Here is a 21,601-nt window from a genome sequence, read left to right on the forward strand (position 1 = left end):
TTACTGTATCCTCTATATCTCCTATTCTCTGTCTCCCAATTTTTCTATCCTATTGTCTCTGTATTCTTCAATACCATTATTTTCTTGTGATTCATCTTCCAGTCCACTAATTTTCCTTTCAGCAATGTCTAATCTTCTTTTAACTCAATCCAATGGGTTCCTAATTTTGATTCTAACATTTTTATTTGACCCTTTTTTTATGGTTTCCAATTTGCTGACAGAATTGTCCAGTTTGTCTTTCCTCCATTATAGACATTAAGCATAGTTATTTTATAGTCCATGTCAGATTCCTTTATTTCCTATACTGTTTTGAGTCTGTTTCTATTGTCTGTTGTTTCTGCTGGTTTCTGTACCAGAAACATTGTCATGTTGTCTTGTATAGCTGTTTTTTTCTGATTGTGTGCCCAGTTTTTTTGTTTTCGTGTTTTTTTTTTTTTTTTTTTTTTGCTTTGTTTATAGAAACAATTTGAAGTCTAGGATGCTGCTATCTTTCTCCACAAAAAAAATTTTGTATTTGATTTGTCCAAGCACCTATGAATAGCAGCAATCCAATGTCAAGGAATGAGGTATTCTAAGGTAGAATAGCAGATCTTCCATTAGGGTCTATTTCTGATGTGCTCGCTGCTAAGATGTAGCCCTAACAGTTTAAGTCCTAACCCAAAGCAAAGGGAAAAAGGCAGCATCCTTTAGCAGGTCCTAGACACCAATTCACACCTTTTCACCCCTGAAAAGTTGTCTAAAGCCCTGCTTAAATTCTCAGCCTTTTAGCTACTACCTTAGAATTGGCAATGGAATCAGGGAAATGTCATTTCCCCCAGCCTTATTTTCTTATTATCTGCAGGTTCCCTGGGCAACTTCATCCATTCCCAGGGCCTCAACTAGGAACTTAAGTGAATGACCTCCAAGCTGTATCTTTAACCTTGACCTTTCTTCTAAGTTATATTTCCAAACTGAACATTTCCCAACAGATGCTGAAGGCAATGTGAACCTAGCATAACTGCTGCCAAGATTTAATGTCCCCTCCATCAAACTAGCTTTTCCTTATGTGTTTCCTATATCAGTTAACAATATCACCATCTTCAATAAATGTCTATGTGCTGGACACACTGTGCTAGGCATTAAGAATATAAGGGTGAATAAGATAGTAGTTCTGGCCAAAATCAAGTTTACCATCTATCAGGGGAACAGTATTTAACAAATCATTATTTAGTTACGATCATGGGGAAAAGAAGTTATGAGAATATACAATGGAGGATAGGAACTGGAAGTATCACAGAAAGCCTTCTTGAAGAAATGATATTTGAAGTGAGCTTTGAAGGAGTAGAAATTAATAAGATGTCTGTATGTGTTTGGCAGGGGGCAGGGAGAGACAATTCCAAGCAGGAGAAACTGCATAACAATAATTACTATTATATCTTCACTTACTCTGTGATAGGCACTTTGCCAGGTGCTTTACACGTTTTATCTTACTGAAACTCCCGTAACCCTAGGAAGTACACGCTATTTTTTTTTTCTTTTTGAGATGGAGCCTCACTCTGTTGCCCAGGTTGGAGTGCAGTGGCATAATCTCGGCTTACTGCAAACTCTGCCTCCTGGATTCAAGCAATTCTCCTGCCTGAGCCTCCTGAGTAGCTAGGACTACAGGTGTTGCACCACCATGCCCGGCTAATTTTTTGTATTTGTAGTAGATACGGGGTTTCACCATGTTGGCCAGGCTAGTATTGAACTCCTGAGCTTGAGCAATCTGCCCGCCTCAGCCTCCCAAAGTGCTGGGATTACAGGTGTGAGCCACCATGCCTGGCCAGTACACGCTATTTTTATCCCAACTACACACATGAGGAAAGGAGGCACAGTGAGGTAAAACGACTTGCCCAAGGTCACTGAGCTAATAAACTGGGGAGGAGCTGGGGTTTTAGTTCAGGATTCTCTGAGTCTTCACAGTCTGTAGCCTTAAGTCTTATAATAAAATCCCTCACCCCCCACATAATAACACAGGCTCCAGACTTATTAAACTGTTTTCCTAACATAACTGTTTTTTGCTTCTGAGTTTCCTCTGCTTAGAATACCCTTTCTCCCAAAGTCTTATTCATCCTTCTCCAGGTTCTACACATCATTTTCTCTAGAAGGTCTTTCCTGATCCTCTCAGTAGAAAGTAAACCCTTCTTTGTACTATATTCCTCACATGGCATCCATTTGTGCCTGTGTGCTTCCTCAGGTAACTTTTATATTCTGTCAGTAACACATCTGTCTGTTTCCCCCAACAAATTCAATACTTCTTGGGGAGAAGAACCCTATCTTACTGACCTTTCTTTGCCACAGTGCCAGGCATAGTGCCTAACATATAGTAGGCACTAAGTACCTATTGAGCAAATTAGGAAAATAGCCAAAAATCCTGGTATTTGATCTAGCCAAAGGTACTTTAAACTTATTTAAACTGTAGTTTCTACTCTCAAAACCCATACTTATTTAGAAAAATGTGTTCTCCACATAGCTGACAGAAGAATTGGGAGAGGAGAGAAATCAAAAGAGAAGAGACAAGGAAAGCCCAGGAGCATCTCTGGAGAAGGTTTCTGGATGCAAACATCAAAGAATCAACAGAAGTGGGAAGTCAGGAGGCTTGAGCGTGGAGCCTGTTCTGACCAGGTGTCTTCACCCTTTGGACTACATTGTCTATCTTCTGTTCACTCCTCCCTATCCGCTGTATACCCTGTCATGGGCCCCAGAAGGCTGCCCTGGGTGCCCTCAGGCTTCTGGCCAATAGTAGGCACTGGCAGCAGATGGGAAGGGAAAAGAGTGAGATCACAGTATTTGTTTTCCTGACTCCTGCACTATAAGGCTGCCTTTTCTCAGGTCTCAGTCACTGGCCTTCTCCACACACCTCCTCTGTCTTCAGATCTACTAACCTTGCCCTCATCTCTTCAGGCCAAGTGGGTAACAGAACCAATCACTAGTATTATCCTTTGTGGTTTCCCTACACTGTGTCCACACTATTGTAAATGGTCACTTGCTCAGTGACCTTGGGCAAGTTGTTTTACCTCACTTATAAAGTGTCCTCCAATTATTCCAGTTTGAGTGTGGCATCTGTTTTCTACTGGGACCCTGGCTTATTTATTGACCTATTAGCCTCAAATGCCTCATGGAAGCCAGGCCAACGGAAAGGTTAGACACAGTGCTGAGACTAGCATGAGAAAAACTGGTAAGAATACTCAACTGGAAGGAAGAAGAGAAGGAATAGGTAAAAGAAGGCAAAGGGGACAAAAAATGGAGGAACCACAATTTTGATTACGACTTCTTCCAGGTATAGGGAAACTCCAAAACTCTAAATCTAAGCTGGAAATTGTCTCTCTCTCTCTCTTTTTTTTTTTTTTGAGACAGAGTCTCACTCGGTAGCCCAAGCTGGAGTGCAGTGGCATGATGTTGGCTCACTGCAACCTCCGCATCCAGGCTCAAGTGATTCTCCTCCCTCAGCCTCCTGAGTAGGTGGGACTACAGGCACGTGCCACCACGCCTGGCTAATTTTTGGTATTTTAGTAGAGACGAGGTTGCCCAGGTAGTTTTGAACTCCTGAGCTCAGGCGATCTGCCCGCCTCAACCTCCCAAAGTGCTGGGATTACAGGTGTGAACCACCATGCCCAGCTGGAAAAATTGTCTCTTTATCCTTTGTTTGGGTATCATATCAACTGCGTGTTAGAGATTTCCTCAAGATAGTCAATTCTAAAATAAACATAATATCTGATATTGCTGGAGCAAGCTTTAAGCACCACACTAATCATGGTGCTGATTGTCTGTAGAGAACAACAACAGCAACAAAAAAATCAGAAGCTTCTCTGTTTTCTTTAAATCTTGCAGATATGCCTCATCTGTACTTGGTGCTACAGCATCCTCAAAGCTCCCATCTTTTTACAACCTGCTCTTTTATTCTCGGCACACTGTTTAATGATGTCCCACCTCCACTGGGATACACAATCAGAGCTTTTAGAACAGAGGGTCTGTAGCTTTCTTTTAAGACATGTGAAAGAATCGTTTTAACAAAATAAGTTGCCTTTTCCTTCAACTTGTTTCTGGTTTACCAACTGCATACTTGCAGTAGAAATCTACTTCTGCCTTCTGTCTACTGCCAAAGCAACCGAAAAGGCTTTTATGTATAGCTGAAAAAAAGTACTGTAATTTGATAGTCATCTTCTTTTTTCCTGCTCTAATTATTATTTTAACGGGCTTCTTCTTATTTTAATAGTTTTTTTAATAAGGAAATCTTACTTACAAATTTTAATTAGCTTACTGAATATTCACTGCTTTGGAATAAGTAGTTTAATGAGTAAAGAGACCTCAGACTACTAACTAGCCTAGAGTCTCTAAAGTAGCTTAGCAGGAAAATGATGCAGCCCTAGTGATATAAGCCAAGGTCCGTACCTCACAAACCAGTACTCTGCAGCCTGGACCCTGGGGATGAATGAATCACATTGCCTCTTGCAGGAAAAAAAGTAAGACTTCAGTTTCTCCCCCTTTATTAAGAATCTCTGTGTAAAAATCCCCAAGTCCCCTACTCACTAAGGCTTGTGACCCCTGTCAAATCACTTAACTTCTCTGAACTTCAGTTTCCTCACCTGAATGGGTGAGATTGTGTTGGTATCTACATTAGACTATTATAAAAGCAGGTCTTATTTGCCACTTTAAGAGCTCTAAAATATGTTGATTGAATGAATAAATGAATGAGTCTTAATGCTGTCACTTAATCTCTCTACCATTTCTGGTTCTCATTTGTTTTTGTTTTTAAATCAATCCTTTCTTTACAGTACATTTCAATTACGGTAGAAATGAAGAATAAGTTAACATTTTTCATTCTAAAAACACCTAGCAGAGAAAATACAGCCAGTTACTCAAATTCAAAATTGGAATTAGGAGAAGAATGAAGTTTTTTATGGCTTAATAACTCAAATAATCAATGTAAATTAGCTCTATTCCAAAAAATAAAATTATACTAATATCTGCTCTACTAATTAAGAGTATGTGACAATTTAAGTATGATTCTCAGTGCATATGACATGTGAAATAGTTTATTCTTTTGTCAATTTTCAGGATGTTAGGTAAAAGGGGAACTCCAGCTTACTTAATCAAAGCAAGTCAAGAAATCAGAAATTTCAAATTCTGGTTTAGCAAATCTCTTTCTCACACATCCTACATCCAACCTATCAGGAAACCCTGTACCTTCACAATTTATCCAGAACCCAGTCACATTTCATCATTTCTATAACAAATACTCACTTGAGTGAACACTCGAGTGTACCCCAACTGATATCTCTGCTTTCCCTTGCCTCCCAGGGTCTAATGTCAGTACAGCTGCCATGGTGATCCTATAAAACTTAAGTCAGATCCATGTCACTCCTCAGTTTCCCATCTCACAGTGAAAGCCCAAGTCATCACCATGGCCTAGAAGGCCCATGAACCATTTATTTCTTCCCCAGCATCTTTAACTTCATCGCCTACTACTTGCTCCCTTGCTTAGGGCACTTCTACCTCAGGGCCTCTGTACTTGCTGTTCCCTCTGCTAGAATGTTCCTCACTGATTATCCACATGACTTGTCTTCATCTCCTTCAATCTAACCAAAAGATACCTCCTCAGGAGGGGCTTTCTTTACCACCCTATTAAAAATTGCATCCTCTAACCCCTTCCCTCCTTTATTCGTCAAGAGTAACTATCACTTCGTAACTATCTTGTTTACTTATCTGTATACTCCCACAAAAATGTAATTCCATGAGGGCAGGCTTGTTTTTGTTTTGTAAGCAAACTCTTTAGTCAAATAAAATAAAAATATACAAAAAAGGGCCACACATCATAGGTAAAGAGTTTAATGAATTTTCATAAAGTGAACATACCCATGGAACTACCACTTAGATCGAGAAATACTTCTTCCTCCTGCCAATCACCATTCCCCCAAAGATAACTATTAATCTGATTTCTAACCCCAAGGTTAATTTTGCTTGTTTTTCTATTTTTTTATAAATGAAATCAAGTTGGTTTTTCCATTTTTTATAAATGAAATCAAGCACTTCTTTTACTTAGCATTATGTAGTTACATGTGGTTATAGTTCATTCATTCTCATTGTTAAATAACATTCCAAATATACATAAATATACCACACATAAATATATCATACATAAATATTCCAAATATACATAAATATACCTATTTTCCTATTGATGGACATTTGCATTGTTTCTAGTTTTGGCTATTATGGATACTGTTACTAAGGATATTCCTATAGATATCTTTCAGTGAGTATATGTACACATTTCTATCAGTTAGGACACGGGTCTGTCTGGTTAAGTTCACTGATGTCTCTTTCATCCCTAGCATAGTATTCGGCACATAATCAGCATTATTCAATACATATTTGTTAAACGAATGGAAACAGTCTTTTTAAATTCTGTTATTTAGATTTAATAACTGACATGAGACTTTCTTGCCTTATATATGCAGGTTTGTAATGCATAATAATTAATCTCTGTAAACCTGCCACTAAAATTAAGAAAGACTATTAGTAACACTGAAACTCCTTGATTGTTCTTTCTTGATCCCATATCATTGGATTCTTCTTTTTTTTTTTTTAGATGGAGTTTTGCTCTTGATGCCCAGGCTGGAGTGCAAAGGCATGATCTCGGCTCACCCCACAACTTCCACCTCCTGGATTCAAGTGATTCTCCTGCCTCAGCCTCCTGAGTAGGTGGGATTACAGGTGTGCACCACCACGCCTGGCTACTTTTTGTATTTTTAGTAGAGGCAAGGTTTCTCCATGTTGGTCAGGCTGGTCTCAAACTCTCGATCTCAGGTGATCCACCCGTCTTGGCCTCCCAAAGTGCTGGGATTACAGGCGTGAGCCACCACACCCGGTCCTTTTTAAATTTTATTATTGCCTTTCTTCCTTTATGTTTAACCATATATAAGTGTCCCCTGACAATATGCTGTTTAGCTTGCTTGGTTTTAAACTTTGTAAAAATGTTATGTTACGTGTATTCTCCAATTTGCATTTTTCACTCAACATGAATTGATACATGTAGATCACTCTTTTTCCACTGCTGTATAGTGTTCTATTGTGGGATTATAACAAAGCATATTTACTCATTTCTCCGGTCTGTGGACAAATGGTTTGTTTCCAATTTTTTGCCATTTCAAACAATGTTACTATGAATGTTCTTACCAGTGTTTCCTGAAATACAGACAAGAGGTATTCTAGAAATTGTGGGTTGAATGGTATATGCATGTTTAAATTTATAAAATAATGTCAGAAGTTTTCCGAAGTGACTATATCAATTTACATCCCTACCACCAATATTATAAGGGCTCCTACTGCTACACATTCTTGGTAGCAGAATGTGCCAAACTAGGAAATGTAAGTTATTTCACTGCAATTTTTAAATCACATTTTCCTGATAGCTAATAAGAATGAGGATCTTTTCATACAATTGACCATTTCTATTTTTTCTTCCATGAAATCCTTCTTTGACTCTCTTGCCTATTTTTGAAATAGGTTTTTTGCCTTTTCTTATTAATTTATAGGCACTCCTTATATTTTATGTTTTAATCCTCTGTTGTTTATACACTTGTAAGTATCTTCTTGCAGTCTGTGGACTGTCCCCACAGTTTAGAAAATATTTTATTTGAAAATAATTTCAAACGTGCAAAAAAGCTGCAACAATAAAAATGACATAAAGAAATATCTGTATATGCCCTTCCCCTATTATTAACATTTTCCCCCATTTGTTTTATCTTTGTGGGCACTCATGTTCTCTCTGTGTGTGTATGTCTGTTCATATACACACATACACACATATACATGCAAACACACATTTTTTTTTTTCTGAACATTTGAGGCTAAGTTACATACATCATGGTCCTTTACCCCTAAGTCAGTCAGTGTGTATTTGCTAAGTCTAGAGAGATTCTCTCACATAACCATAGTACAATTATCAATTTCAACTTACTTCAGTAAATTTAACCCAACAATATCCTTTATGGTATGGTTTTCCCTACAGTACAGAATCCAATCTAGGGTAAAGTATTGAAATTACTTGTCATATCTCTTTAGCTTATTTTAATCTAGAACATTTCCATGGCCTTTCTTGGATGTTTTTAAAGAATAATGCTCCCTCCCCGCTTCTGTCCTCAATAGAACATTCCTCATTTGGGATTTGTCTGGTGTTGTCTTGTGATTAGATTCAGGTTATGTTCTTGGATGAAATACTACACCTAATGTCTGTCTGCTCCTCCTTGGTGATGTTGATTCTGATCACTTGGTCAAGTTTTTGTTCCATTTCTCCACTTTATTATTACTTTTTAAAAATCTCTTGCAACTTGTTCTTCATCTAAATTTTCCTCTAGATATAATATCTATTGATAATTATATCTGATCCAATCTTTACTCAATGGTTGTATCATGTTGATGTTTTCAGTCTTTATTAAGTACTTTGATAAACAAAAGTTCTACCACTGAATCTATCAATCTTTTCTTTTGTTCCTTACACATTTTATGTCCTGTTTAAGAAATTCTAGCCTGCCCTCACAGCACTAAAGATATTGCCTTACATTTCTTCTGAAGTTTCCCTATTATTATAAGCAGTTGCAGTAAATAATAAATCACAGTTTCATATATTCTACATCTAGTAAAAATAGTATTATTCCAGTTGCCTGTTTTCAGGGGGTTTCAATATTTTTGAAGTTAGTTTTCTTTATGAACAATTTCTGGATTCTAAATTTCATTGTATTTCAGTATGATTTACATTTTAAACAATATTTTTTTCTCTTTTGAAAGTAGTTAGCCAGGTGCAGTGGTTCATGCTTGTAATCCCAGCACTTTGGGAGGCTGAGGCTGGAGGATCACTTGAGGCCAGGAGTTCAAGACCAGCTTGGACAACAGGGTGAAACCCTGTCTGTACAAAAAAATTAAAAAATTAGCTGGGTGTGGTGGCATGCCTGTAGTCCTAGCAATCAGGAGGCTGAGGCAGGAGGATTGCTTGAGCCCAGGAGTTCAAAGTTACAGTTCAAACATACCCTGCACTGCAGCCTGTGCGACAGAGTGAGACCCTGTCTTAAAAAAAGAAAAAGAAAAAGCAGTTGACCTGTCAGGCCTGGAACAGAAATCCTTTGCTTTCACTTTTTAAAAACTTAAACAAAAGGCCATTAATTTATAAGCATAAAATTTATAAGCATAACTTATTTCTGAAATTCTGTGTTTGAAAGGCTGACCTGGAAGAAACAAGGTCAGAAAGTTTGCTTTTTAGACAAAGTAATAGAGCTATATCTGTATTATTTCTACCTCTGTACCTTTTTCTCAGCAATTGCTTAAAAAAAAAATCAAAACATAATAAAGCTATTTTTCCATAGAAAACAAGTGAAATAAATTTAGTAATTAACTATTTTAAAAAACACACACTGGTAAATGGGTTCCTAGCCTATTTTAGAAGTTAAAACTCCCTAGTTCAGAATAGCCAGAAGGAAACCTTTTTATCACTTATTCCACAAGTGTGTACTGAGCACACTCTACACTACACACAAAGTGTGAAGTACTACAGCTAATGAAAACTCCAGATTTCATTGTTTTTGAAATAGATGATATTAATCTGTGTTATTCTCTAATGGTGCAGATATTATAGAAGTGTTTTTAAAAAAAGAGTGGAAGCAAGAAAATACCTTAAATTCATCCACAAACATTCAAATTCTAAGTCAGAGAGTGGTTGTGAGAACAGGAAAACCAGATGTGGCATCATCATCTGGTGTTTGGCATGAACCTAATCCTTTCATTAATGTTCAGGGAAAAGGCACTCACCATAAAACCCTACTTGAAACGATTCTTCTTTTAATTTTGTCTTCTCCAGCTAACCCACCATATCATACTATTCCTCCATATTTCATATGGAAGTAAGTAACCCAGTTTGTAATGTTTTATATAATATATGTCTATGTAAGCTGGTAATCCAAATCAGTTATATTCCATTTCTAACTGCGTACAAAGAAATCAAGATATACCATTTCATAAGAGAAATGACAATAAACCTTGAATGAAATCTTAGTTATGAATCAAAGCTTGTTCTTGAGTTTCTACAGAAAATAATGCCAAAAGAGGAGCTGGAAATCATCTTACACCCAGGCCCTATTCCCTTAAATAACAATGACTTCATACACTGACATGAGACCCTCATTGGAACTTGAAGGGGATCTTGAACTTTATCTACAGCACGAGTATTTATTTAGAAACTACTTATAAAAATGGTTTCATGTGACCCCTAGTGAACACTGAAATTTTTGACAAGGGTCAGCTTTTCCTTAAGTTTCACTACAAAAACTGGTTGGTAAACTGCTGCTTTTGCATGCTATAAAGAAATGCTCTTCAAATGTCATCTATTAACAATAATATGAACATTTAAATAAATTTGTATTTTAGAGGTAATGCTAATAGGATATATTTATGTTCTAAAGAGGTACAGGTGTTTGCTAATTTATTTGTTTCCAATCCTCAGTCCAAATACCAGTCTATTTGACTAAAACTGAATGTATTTTTGTTAGAATATGACAACTAACTTCAGGGTCAGAAATTATTACAAATAAACTTTTTTTTAAAACCCCAAAACCAAAAACCCTGAAAGCATGAATTTAATTCTCGTGTTTAATGGATAACAAGGAAGCAAAGAAATCCCTGGGACTCCAACATTGTAGTATGTTACCAAGAAAGGGCCTGGTGAATTCCTCAAAGCTTTCACCAAAGAGTTATATTAAATTTCCTTTCAGCAACAAAATAAATTGGTTTCTTGCTGGTAGAAGTTTAGGTCAGTCATCTAAATCAGCGAAATCAGGAATACATGCCATTTACTGGAGAGTCACTTAAGTGTAAACTGCGTCTCTCCCCATGGCATGTTTATGTCCTCTCTAGAGAAGATTTACACTGGGGAACGGGGGTGGTGGTGGTCTTGATTCCTTGCCACTTAGGGTTTTTAAAAATTATCAAAGGTTGGGCGGGCGCAGTGGATCAAGCCTGTAATCCCAGCACTTTAGGAGGCCAAGACGGGCGGATCACGAGGTCAGGAGATCGAGACCATCCTGGCTAACCTGGTGAAACCCCGTCTCTACTAAAAAAATACAAAAAAAACTAGCCGGGCGAGGTGGCGGGCCCTATAGTCCCAGGTACTCCAGAGGCTGAGGCAGAAGAATGGCGTGAACCCGGGAGGCGGAGCTTGCTGTGAGCCAAGATCCGGCCACTGCACTCCAGCCTGGGCGACAGAGAGAGACTCTGTCTCAAAAAAAAAAAAAAAAAAAAAAAATTATCAAAGGTTTAAAATCTTGCCTAAAACTGTAGAAATATCTACATTTTCTTTGTATCTTTTTTGATGATAGAACATTTGGATATGAAATTTGATTATAACGCCCTGAGGGAGGAATGGGGTTCCTGTATCCACAGGGAACAAGACAGACCCATGGGTCCTTTCTCACCTGTGACACTGTGATGCTGCATTTCTTGGCCAGCTCCTCTTTGGCTTCTTCACTGGGGTAGGGGTTGCTGAGGTGTGAGTAAAAATATTCATTCAAGATTTCTGTGGCCTGTTTACTGAAGTTACGCCTTTTCCGTCTATGATAAGAGTGAAAAAAAAAGAATTGCAGTTACAATCAACATTAACCTAAGAGGGATAGGTTAATTAGGATGATACCAAAAAAGTAGATTTCTCTTTTTAAACATCCTTAAGTTCTAATTTATTTCTATAATATTGTAAGTTATGTTCTAGACATCCTCCAAAGCATTATCCAACTCATTTTAAGATGTAGGATCACTGAGAAAAATACCAGACTATGAAACACAATTAATTGTGCTTCATTCTTCGAGGACCTAATATTTTAGGTATTCAATGAAGATCCAGTGAGAACAAACAAGGTCTATCAGAGAGCTTACAGGGAAGAGGACTGGGCAGAGGAAGAGTTCTGAAACAGAAATATCTTGTCTAAAGGGTTAGAGCAGGTTGGAGCACTGTAAAAGGGAATGTGTGAGATGTGTCTGGAAGGATGGGCAGGGGGCAGATTATAGAAGCTCAGTGGACTCTATAAAAATTTTTGGATTTTATGCTGAGTGCAATAGGAAACTATTAAAGGTTTTAAGTTTCATGTTTTTAAAAGATCATTCTGATTGCTGAGAATAGTTGGAGGAGGGCATGAAAAGAACTACAAAGCCCATTTTAGGAGATGACTGCACTGGTCAAAATGAAGATGATAGTAACTTGGCACAAGGTGAGAGCAATGAAAATAAGATTCAAGATCTACTTGAAAGGTAAAAGCAATAGGACCTGATGATGTATTGAATGGGAGGAGTGAGTGAGGTAGATAGAGAAGGAAGTTTAGGGGAAAAAAAAATACATCAGGAAGGATTTCTAGGTTTTTCTGCTTAAGCAACTGACTGGACTGGGGTATGATTTTCTTCACTAGGCAAAGAGGAGAGAACAAAAATTTTTCTTTTGTTTTTGTTGGGAAGGGGGCAACAGAATTTCAAAAGATCAAGCATTTATTAACAATATATTTCAAGTAGCAAAAATGTCATTTCTGTTTGGGTTTTGTTATTAAGATTTTAAAGAATTCCAGCCTGAAAATTATCATTTGTCAGAATTCACTTTCAATTAAGTACCCCAGTAACTAGAAAATACCTTCCCCAGATAATTTTCTTAATACTCTCTTCCAAATAATCTTAATTCTTCTCAACTGTGATATCCCACAGTCAGAAAAGACAAAGTCAGTAGGCTGTTGTAAAGGTATGCACTGTATGAGATTCTTCTAGTCAAAATGATGTCACTCATATGGCAGGTTAAGTATGTCATCTACATTTCAACATTAAGGGAGAGTCAAGGGAGCAAGAAATCTAGGTCTGATCAAAACAACTCAGGTTTTAGTCCTGAAATTTCTTAATTTCAATAATTTTTAGGAGGGTTAAACTATTGTTTTCTGGGAGATGAAGATGAGATTCAAGATCTATTTGGGGATTACAGTCAACAGGATTTGATGATGAACTGGATGGGAAGGTGGTAAGGGAAGACAGGGAAGGAAGGGAACGAGGACAAATACACCAAAAAGGAGGCCAGTTAGCATTTTTGCAGGAGTCATGTGTTGCTTGAAGAGAAAGACAAGGTCCCAAGGTGAGAGCACGTTGAAGAGGTACACTCTGATGAGTAGGTGCATGGGTAAAGTCTAGACTAGATACTGAAAATGCCAAATTTACAGGCATTATCTGACCCATAGACATTATTTGTTGAGACCACACAGTAATTACTTGCTCATAAAAATCTAGGTTTCTGACTTCTTATGAAAAATTGGGATACCAGCCATACTGGGCCCACATTCTTAGAAGGCAGCTCTAGGCTAAAGCTGAGTAATAGTGCCCCCTTAGATATGCACCTGCCTGCTCTAACCCTCCTTGTCCCTCCCTGTATCCCTGATCCAGTCACTCTACTCAATTCCACTATATGTAAGCATGTGAGTCTGTGACTCCTAGTATAAAACATGGAGCCCAGGAGCAAGGCCCAGGGTAGATGGGAATAGATGACACAAGTGCATCTCTTTGGGAAATAGGGACGTGTGAAAGGAGGATCAAAAAGAAGTATGTCTAGGAAAGCAAAGAGAAGTTTGGCTCACATCACTTTTGCCCAGGGGTGGTTTTTAACAAACATCAAAACACCTCAGAGAACAAACAGAATAGCTCACTGGACATTCTGGCTGTGTCCAAACTACAGCACTTCTACTAGAAGAGGAGACAGACCCACACAAATTTATTCTTAAATGTTTTGCATTGGTGCATGCTTCGTCTTCTCCAATTATGAAGAAAACATGAGCATGGGAAGTCAGAGTGAGCGAGGGAATCATATATCTGACTGAGCATGTTTGCCTAGAGCAGAGCCCCTTGCCTTCTCAGTGCAGAGGGCTTGCTGGGAGGCACTACAAGAATAGATGGAACCAAAGCTCAGTATTTGCATTCACTCGAAGGCACAGGAGAGAACCTGGTCTTACACGTTATTTATTTTTTAGAAAACATCCTGTAGAAAATGCCCATTAAGCATTTCCCCTCAGTTTCACTCCCCCAGGGTTCACCATACTCTAAATGGCTATGCCTCAGGCCAGTGTGCAGTGGCACATCAGTCCAGGCCTGTGTCCCACCAGCATCACAACATTACTAACAGCAATCTCTGCGGGAGAAGAGACTCTGCTCCAAGCTCTGCCACTCTCTCATTCTGGCTCTGCTCACTCTAGGCTGTTAATATACTTTCTCTTCATGGAAGAAAAATAAATTATTTAGGTGTATACATTATGAATGCAGTTATTTAAAAAATAAGCATGCATGTTGACAAGAATGGGAAAGCATCAGCAGAAATAAGGAGAGCAATTATGTTAGAAAATATTCCTTTCTATCAGACATATGTTTTACTATCTTTGTTACATTAGGCTTTTTAATAAAATGTTCAAATTTGACAAGTAATTTTAAAATGTTTTTTGTCTTCTGATACTACCTCTTTAACCCTGATTTGAGCTGTTACAAAGTATTAAGTGGAATTATTCATTCATCTGGCCAGTCAATAAATTATTTTTGATAGCCTCTAACATATAAGTCATTTGCTAGAATTGTGGGGAATGCAAATGTGTAAGTCTTGGCTGTTGCTTTCAATGACACTGTGGCTTACTAAGGGAGAGAAGAAATGTTCATGAAAAACTACAAGAAAAGGGAGTCTACAGGAAGTTCGGTCTGAATAGTTGTATAAACATAGTATAAGTGTTCAAGGGAAGGAAGGGCTAGTTCAGTGGGGTGATTAAGGTGGATTTTCAGAAAAGCGAGCATTTAGACGAGACCTGGAACGATGAGCAAAATCTCACTAGATCCAACAAGTACAAGCACTGGTTCCATTCCGGGCTCCATTCCAGATACCCTCACAGATGATGACTCATTACTGGTAACCAGCTTAGAGAGACGGTTTGTTGTGGGAGCCAGGGAAGTAAGTGGTTAGACTTAGGAAAAGAACGAATTCTAAGCAGTAGAAACATAATTCCATGAAGCATTTCATTTTTGGAAGAAATACAGGAAAGAACAATTTAGTGATATATAAATAAGAACACTGAAAATGTTCAAACTCTGATCTAATAATTCCATTTCTAAGAATTGATCCTTAGGAAATAATCCTAAAGACCAAAAAGGTTTAATCCATGAAGATTTTCATTAAAATGTTAGTTTCAATAAAAATCTATCTAAAATAGTACCCTCTACATTTTCTCTCTCCTTGACTTGCTTTATTTTTCTGCATACCACTTACCAACCTAGTACATTTCATTACATTATTAAATACAGTGTTATGGCATATTTGTTCACTTGTTTACTGTCTGTTTCCTTAAGTAGAATATAAGCTCAATTGGGGCAAGTATGTTAACCTGTCTTGTTTACCAATATATCCTCAGTATCAATAAATATTTGTGGAAGGAAGAAAGGAAGAAATTATATGAAAATTAATAGTTGGTTGGGCATGGTGGCTCCTGCCTGTAATCCCAGCACTTTGGGAGGCAGGACAGCTTGAGCTCAGGAGTTCAAGACCAGCCTGGGGAACATGGTGAAACATCATCTCTACAAAAAATACAAAAATTATCCAAGCATGGTGACACATGCCTCCCAGCTACTCGGGAGGCAGAGGCAGGAAGATCACTTGAGCCTGGGAAGTCGAGGCTGCAGTGAGCCATGAGAACATCATTTACTGCACTCCAGCCTGGGTGACAGAATGAGACCTTCTCTCAAAAATAAAAAACAAAGAAAAGAAAAGAAAAGAAAAAGAATAATTAATGGAGACAAATTAAATGCTCAAAAATAAGAGAATGCTAAGGACATTATTTATTTTATATACATTTGGTAACTTCAATTGTTAAAATGCTATTTATAATTAGAGCTTATGCTACATGGAAATGTTTACGTATTCATGGTAAATTTTTTAAAAAGCAGACCAGACTGTGTAAATTGACCCATCACAGAAATATTTCTTTTAAAAAGCCCCCAAACAAAAAGAGAGAGAATAAAACATTTATAGTGATTTTTTTTTCTTTAGGTAATAAAAATGAGGTTAACTTTTATCCTTATCCTTTTATTCCATATATTTTCCAAACTTTCCATAGTGAGCTTGGCATTTTTTAAATAGAAAAAAGAATAATAAAATCTTCACAACAACAAAGAAGCAATGCAGACAGGGACGGGCCTTAAATGTCAGGATAAGGAGTGTATATGTGAAGTATGCATATATCCAGCATTGGAAAACTACCGTAGTTTTTAAGCAAAGCAATCAGAGTAGCACAGTGATGTTATAGAAACAAACAAGGGATATGGAGGATGGGCTGGAGGGCAGTAGGACTGGAGACAGGGAGACTAGTAGGTACTGTGCTAGTTCACGTACAAAAGGATGGACAGGAACTGAGACGGAAAGAAAGAGCTAACATGAAAAACGCTGAAAATGCTCCACACACTTTGTTTTCCAGTTGAGAAGCTATCTTAGTCATTTCCTTTAATATTGTGAGATTTGGATGATAATTATCACCTCTGTCAGATTCCATGGGAGAAGAAAGAAAAACAAAACAGAAACTCCTTTCCAAAGCTGCAGATTGATCATAAGCTTTGGCAATGCCCCGAGAGGCATCCCTACAGAGGCAGCGTACACTAGGACGTTGACAATTCTTCTGTTCTGTCACTCAGTAGGTCACCACATACAATTTATTACCATATACAATATATTACCTAACTCCTGTGAAACTTGGGGAAAGCTTCGGATAAAGGGAAATTTTCATCCTTACAGGAAAAATGATAGGCTTTCTTTCTTGATTTGGATATACAGACTCTGGAGCTTTGTGGTAACTGCTATTAACTGAAATGCCTCTTCCTTCTTAGGAGTATCAATATCTCCAAGTATTTTCCGATAATATGCACAAGCAGTGTAACATTAAGAAACTCTTAGAAAATACCCCTTGTTAAAATAGTTATATGCAGAAAACTATCCTTAAAAACACTTTTTAGCATCAGAATGGAAAGGCTACATATTCCTAAAGCCATCAGCAGAGACGCCAATCCTATTCATTTCCTGAGTCACTAAACTGGCAACTAACCCACACTACACTACCATTCCCAGACAGGAAAGCTTGACAGCACAGGCACCATGAGTTGAATTACCTGTCCATTGCACAAAAGAGCTCATATGGCCAAAAGAATTTAAGACCAATGGGTCAGTTTTACAGAAAAGAATATACAAGGAGTGAAAGACGGGGGAAAGCCATGCAATAGATTTATGGCTTCACATACCTGGCATCGAGGAACCTTGATCTTAAAATCATAACTGCTTCACAAGTGCTTTGTTTGAGTTGCATTTGAATGGAACTAAATTTTCGATGGATGATGCCCACCATTCTTTCAATCTCTTTTGGAGAAATGGGACGTGTTCTACTCTGTTCTCGGAGAAGGTTCATCACATGTGTAGTAAATTCATTACATGCCTGTAATGGGAAAAAAAAAAATCACTCCTTTGGAAACTGATATTTTATATTATCACATAAAGAGATTAACTCATCTGAATTTACACCTCATTTGCAATCACCAATAGCATTATACAGTGTGTAGGGTAAAACGAAAACTAAGACACTTTCAAAATGGTAGTAATAGTAGTTAAAGCAGCAAGAATTCTGAAACCGTGCATGGTCAGATGTGCAAGGGAGATAGCATTCAGCTGCTCTTCCCACCCACCCCTGTCTAGTTCCAAAATTATGTTTTCCCATTCGAGGATGCTCCCTACCAATTCCCATATACAAATAAAAATATATGTTAATTGTTAATACTAAGTACCACCTATTTTCTCTGGGGTTTTACATTTAGTCAACAAATGCTTACTGAACAACTACAAAGTTCAAACTCTTGCCAGTGCTGTAAGGAACATAGAAATGAGTAAGATGCAGGCCTGGCCTTTGGTGAGAAAAAATATATAAAAAACTAATTCAGTGCAAAGACTAACAGGAAGATATTAATAAGTTCCAAGGAAGGAATATTCTCATCTGTAGGCTTCATGGATTGCGCTTTAAAGAATAGGTAGCATCTTTGAAAGGTAGATAAAGATGGAAGTCAGGAGGAATTCCAGGCACTAGAAATTAACAGTATGTTGCAAGTTCAGAATATGGCAAGTAGGAATACAGATAATATGTAAAGAGGCAAGAAGGATTCAGGCTTGAATTAGCACATAAAGGGCCTTGCATGCCAAGCATTCCAACGACCTATTACAATTTAGCTGTAGTGCAGGCCTTTAGTGGATATAAGCCATCTCTGTATAGCAGCTCAACTCTTCAAGAGATGTCCAACAGAAAATAAGGATCAGATTTGGGTCTCAAACTTTTTAGTTAACAATCCTCAGACATTGTCTCTTTCAGTACACACACACACACACATACACACACACACACACACACACAAACACACACACACATTTCCCCTAAAATTCAGAGTCTCACTCTGTCACCTAGGCTGGAGTGCAGTGGTATGATCATAGTTCATTGCAGCCTCAAGCTCCTGGGCTCAAGCAATCCTCCCATCTCAGCATCCCAAGTAGCTGTGATGATAGGCATGTGCCACCATACCCAGCTAATTATTTATTTATTTATTTTTTGTAGAGACGGAGTCTCACTCTGTTACCCAGGCTGGAGTGCTGGAGTGCAGTGGTACAATCTCGGCTCACTGCAACCTCCGCCTCCCAAGTTCAAGCAATTCTCCTGCCTCAGCCTCTCAAGTAGCTGGCACTACAGGTGCACATCACCACACCCAGCTAATTTCTTTTAGTCGAGATGGGGTTTCACCATGCTGCCCAGGCTGATCTCAAACTCCTGAGCTCTGACAATCTGCTCGCCTCGGCTTCCCAAAGTGCTAGGATTACAGGCGTGAGCCCTCGCGCCTGGCCCCCAGCTAATTTTTAAATCATTTTTTAGAGTCAGGGTCTTGCTATGTTGCTCAGACTTGTCTCAAACTCTTGGCCTAAAGAGATCCTCCCACCTCAGCCTCCTGAGCTGCTAGGATTACAGGTGTGTGCCACTGTATCCAACTTCATCTATATTCTCTTTGATTTATAAATCTGTATAACTGGGCCTACACTGAAATCCGGTACTGCCCTGGTAAATAAAGCATCAGTTTATACTCCTGAAGAAGAAAAGTCTCTTCTGGCATTTTTCTTAAAAAAGCAGGATGGGAAATTCTGCATCTTACTGCACGGGTGTCCCTGATAGAGTGAGCAGACAGAACAATCACTGATTAATGCAAGACGTGTTTGGAAGTTATGATAATGTCCACTTCCCTACAGGTATCCTGAACACTGCTTACATATAGCACACGATGGTTTTTCTAACTGCTCATTGGAGGACTAACCTTTCCTGTACACTGTGTATTTCACTTACTCTACGCTTTTACAGAGCTTTCCATAAATATTTCTAAGATAAGGTAAAATGAGTCTTACTATGTAAAGTTTTTTCAAAAATGTTTTAAGCCGTAGGAAATATTACATTCCTTGCGAGTGGTGACACTATATGATACAGGATTCTTCAGAGTGTAGAATTATGCAATATACATATCTAATAAACATCTACAAATTGGTGGGCTTTTTAATACTACAATTCAAGAGTGAGAGTTATGTTGGTTAATAGCCATAAATTCATTATCCCTGAACCATAAGAGAAGAATTCTTAATCTGCAGTCAATGGATAGGTTTAGAAGGTCAATGACCTCCTGAAATCCTATACAAGTTGTGTGAATATTAATAATTCTGATGAATCTGTGAAGTTTTTGTTTTCTTTTCAGATTCTCAGTCTATAATTTTAAAAGGTTAGTAATCATTATCCTAGGATATGACATAGTAAAACATTAAGCAATATTGTAGACTAAAACCAGAAGTTGAAGGCAGAAACCAAGATTTAAAAAAATAAATTTAAGATCTTCGCCACTATATTATCAATTTATTTTATTATTATTTTTTGAGATGGAGTTTAGCTCTTGTTGTCCAGGCTGTAATGCAATGGCACGATCTTGGCTCACTGCAATCTCTGCCTCCCAAGTTCAAGCTATTCTCCTGCCTCAGCCTCCCAAGTAGCTGGGATTACAGGCGTGTGTCACCATGCCCGGGTAATTTTTTTTTGTATTTTTAGTAGAGATGGGGTTTCACCATGTTGGTCAGGTTGGTCTCGAACTCCTGACCTCAAGCGATTTACCTGCCTCAGCCTCCCACAGTACTGGGATTATAGGCGTGAGCCTGTAATAAACAGTACATGGCCTATATATTTATTTTGAGACAGTTTCATTCTGCTGCCCAGGCTGGAGTGCAGTGGCACGATCTTGGTTCACTGCAACCTCTGCTTTCCAAGTTTGAGTGATTCCCATGCCTCAGCCTTCCGAGTAGCTGGGATTACAGGCGTATGCCACTGTGCCCAGCTAATTTTTTTTTTTTTTTTGAGATGGAGCCTTGCTCTGTCGCCCAGGCTGGAGTGCAGGGGCGCGATCTTGGCTTACTGCAAGCTCCGCCTCTTGGGTTCACACCATTCTCCTGCCTCAGCCTCCTGAGTAGCTGGGACCACAGGTGCCCGCCACCACGCCCGGCTAATTTTTTGTATTTTTAGTAGAGACAGGGCTTCACTGTTTTAGCCAGGATGGTCTCGATCTCCTGACCTCGTGATCTGCCCACCTCGGCCTCCCAAAGTGCTGGGGTTACAGGTGTGAGCCACTGCGCCCAGCTAATTTTTGTATTTTTGGTAGAGACAAGCTTTTACCATGTTGGCCAGGCTGGTCTCAAACTCCTGACCTCAAGTGATCCGCCTGCCTCAGCCTCCCAAAGTGCTGGGATTACAGGCATGAGCCACCATGCCCGGCCTATATTATCAATTTAAACAATTTTATGCCAAATTAGAAACAAGTGGTCACCCTACCAGTAAAAATATATATATATATATATAGCTTTTTCTTGAACTTTCCCTAAGGAGATGTTTATATAATTTCCAAGTTATATAATGTGGCCAACTCTACCCTTCAGTATTCTCATGAGTAAAACAACAATAATTGAACTAGAACTATTCCCAAACTAGGATTAACAAATTCTACAGTTCTACAGCTAGTTCCATAGAATGTTAACTAATGGTCCAACAATATGGTATGTTTGGGATATGCTGGGTTAACCAAAATCTTAAAAAATGTTTGTGGATAAGACTCTTCAGTATTTCTATCCCAATATTTGTAATAAATCTTCAAGGAGAAACAGTATATCCAACTTTTTCCCAAATAAATGTGGCCAAAAAATTTCTCTCTAGAGTAATACTGTCCAATAGAAATATATTATGAGACACATATTAAATTTTTAAATTCTCAGTAGCCATATTAAAAAAATAAAATACAAAGAATTAGGTGAAATTAATTAACAATATATTTCATTTAACCCAATATATAAAAAATAACCTGGCCTGGGCAACATGGCAAAATCCTGTCTCCAACAAAAATATAAAAACTTAGCTGGACATGGTGGCATGCCTATGGTCCCAGCTACTTGGGAGGC

The 21,601-nt window shown here is 38.2% G+C and overlaps 1 protein-coding gene across 6 annotated transcripts in view; it reads right to left on the minus strand.

The window, feature by feature from the left end:
• PBX3 (PBX homeobox 3) overlaps positions 1-21,601 on the minus strand; it is a 225,995-nt gene that overhangs the window by 21,118 nt on the left and 183,276 nt on the right. For all 6 annotated transcript variants that reach the window (XM_005582207.5, XM_005582204.4, XM_074016539.1 and 3 more), the window contains 2 exons: positions 17,338-17,528; positions 11,481-11,616 (listed from right to left, as the gene is read on the minus strand). In XM_005582207.5, coding sequence (XP_005582264.1) covers positions 11,481-11,616; positions 17,338-17,528 — 327 coding nt within the window. The remainder of the gene's footprint in view (positions 1-11,480; positions 11,617-17,337; positions 17,529-21,601) is intronic.

The sequence above is a fragment of the Macaca fascicularis genome, chromosome 15 (genome assembly GCF_037993035.2).
Source record: "Macaca fascicularis isolate 582-1 chromosome 15, T2T-MFA8v1.1".
Lineage (NCBI taxonomy): Eukaryota > Metazoa > Chordata > Mammalia > Primates > Cercopithecidae > Macaca > Macaca fascicularis.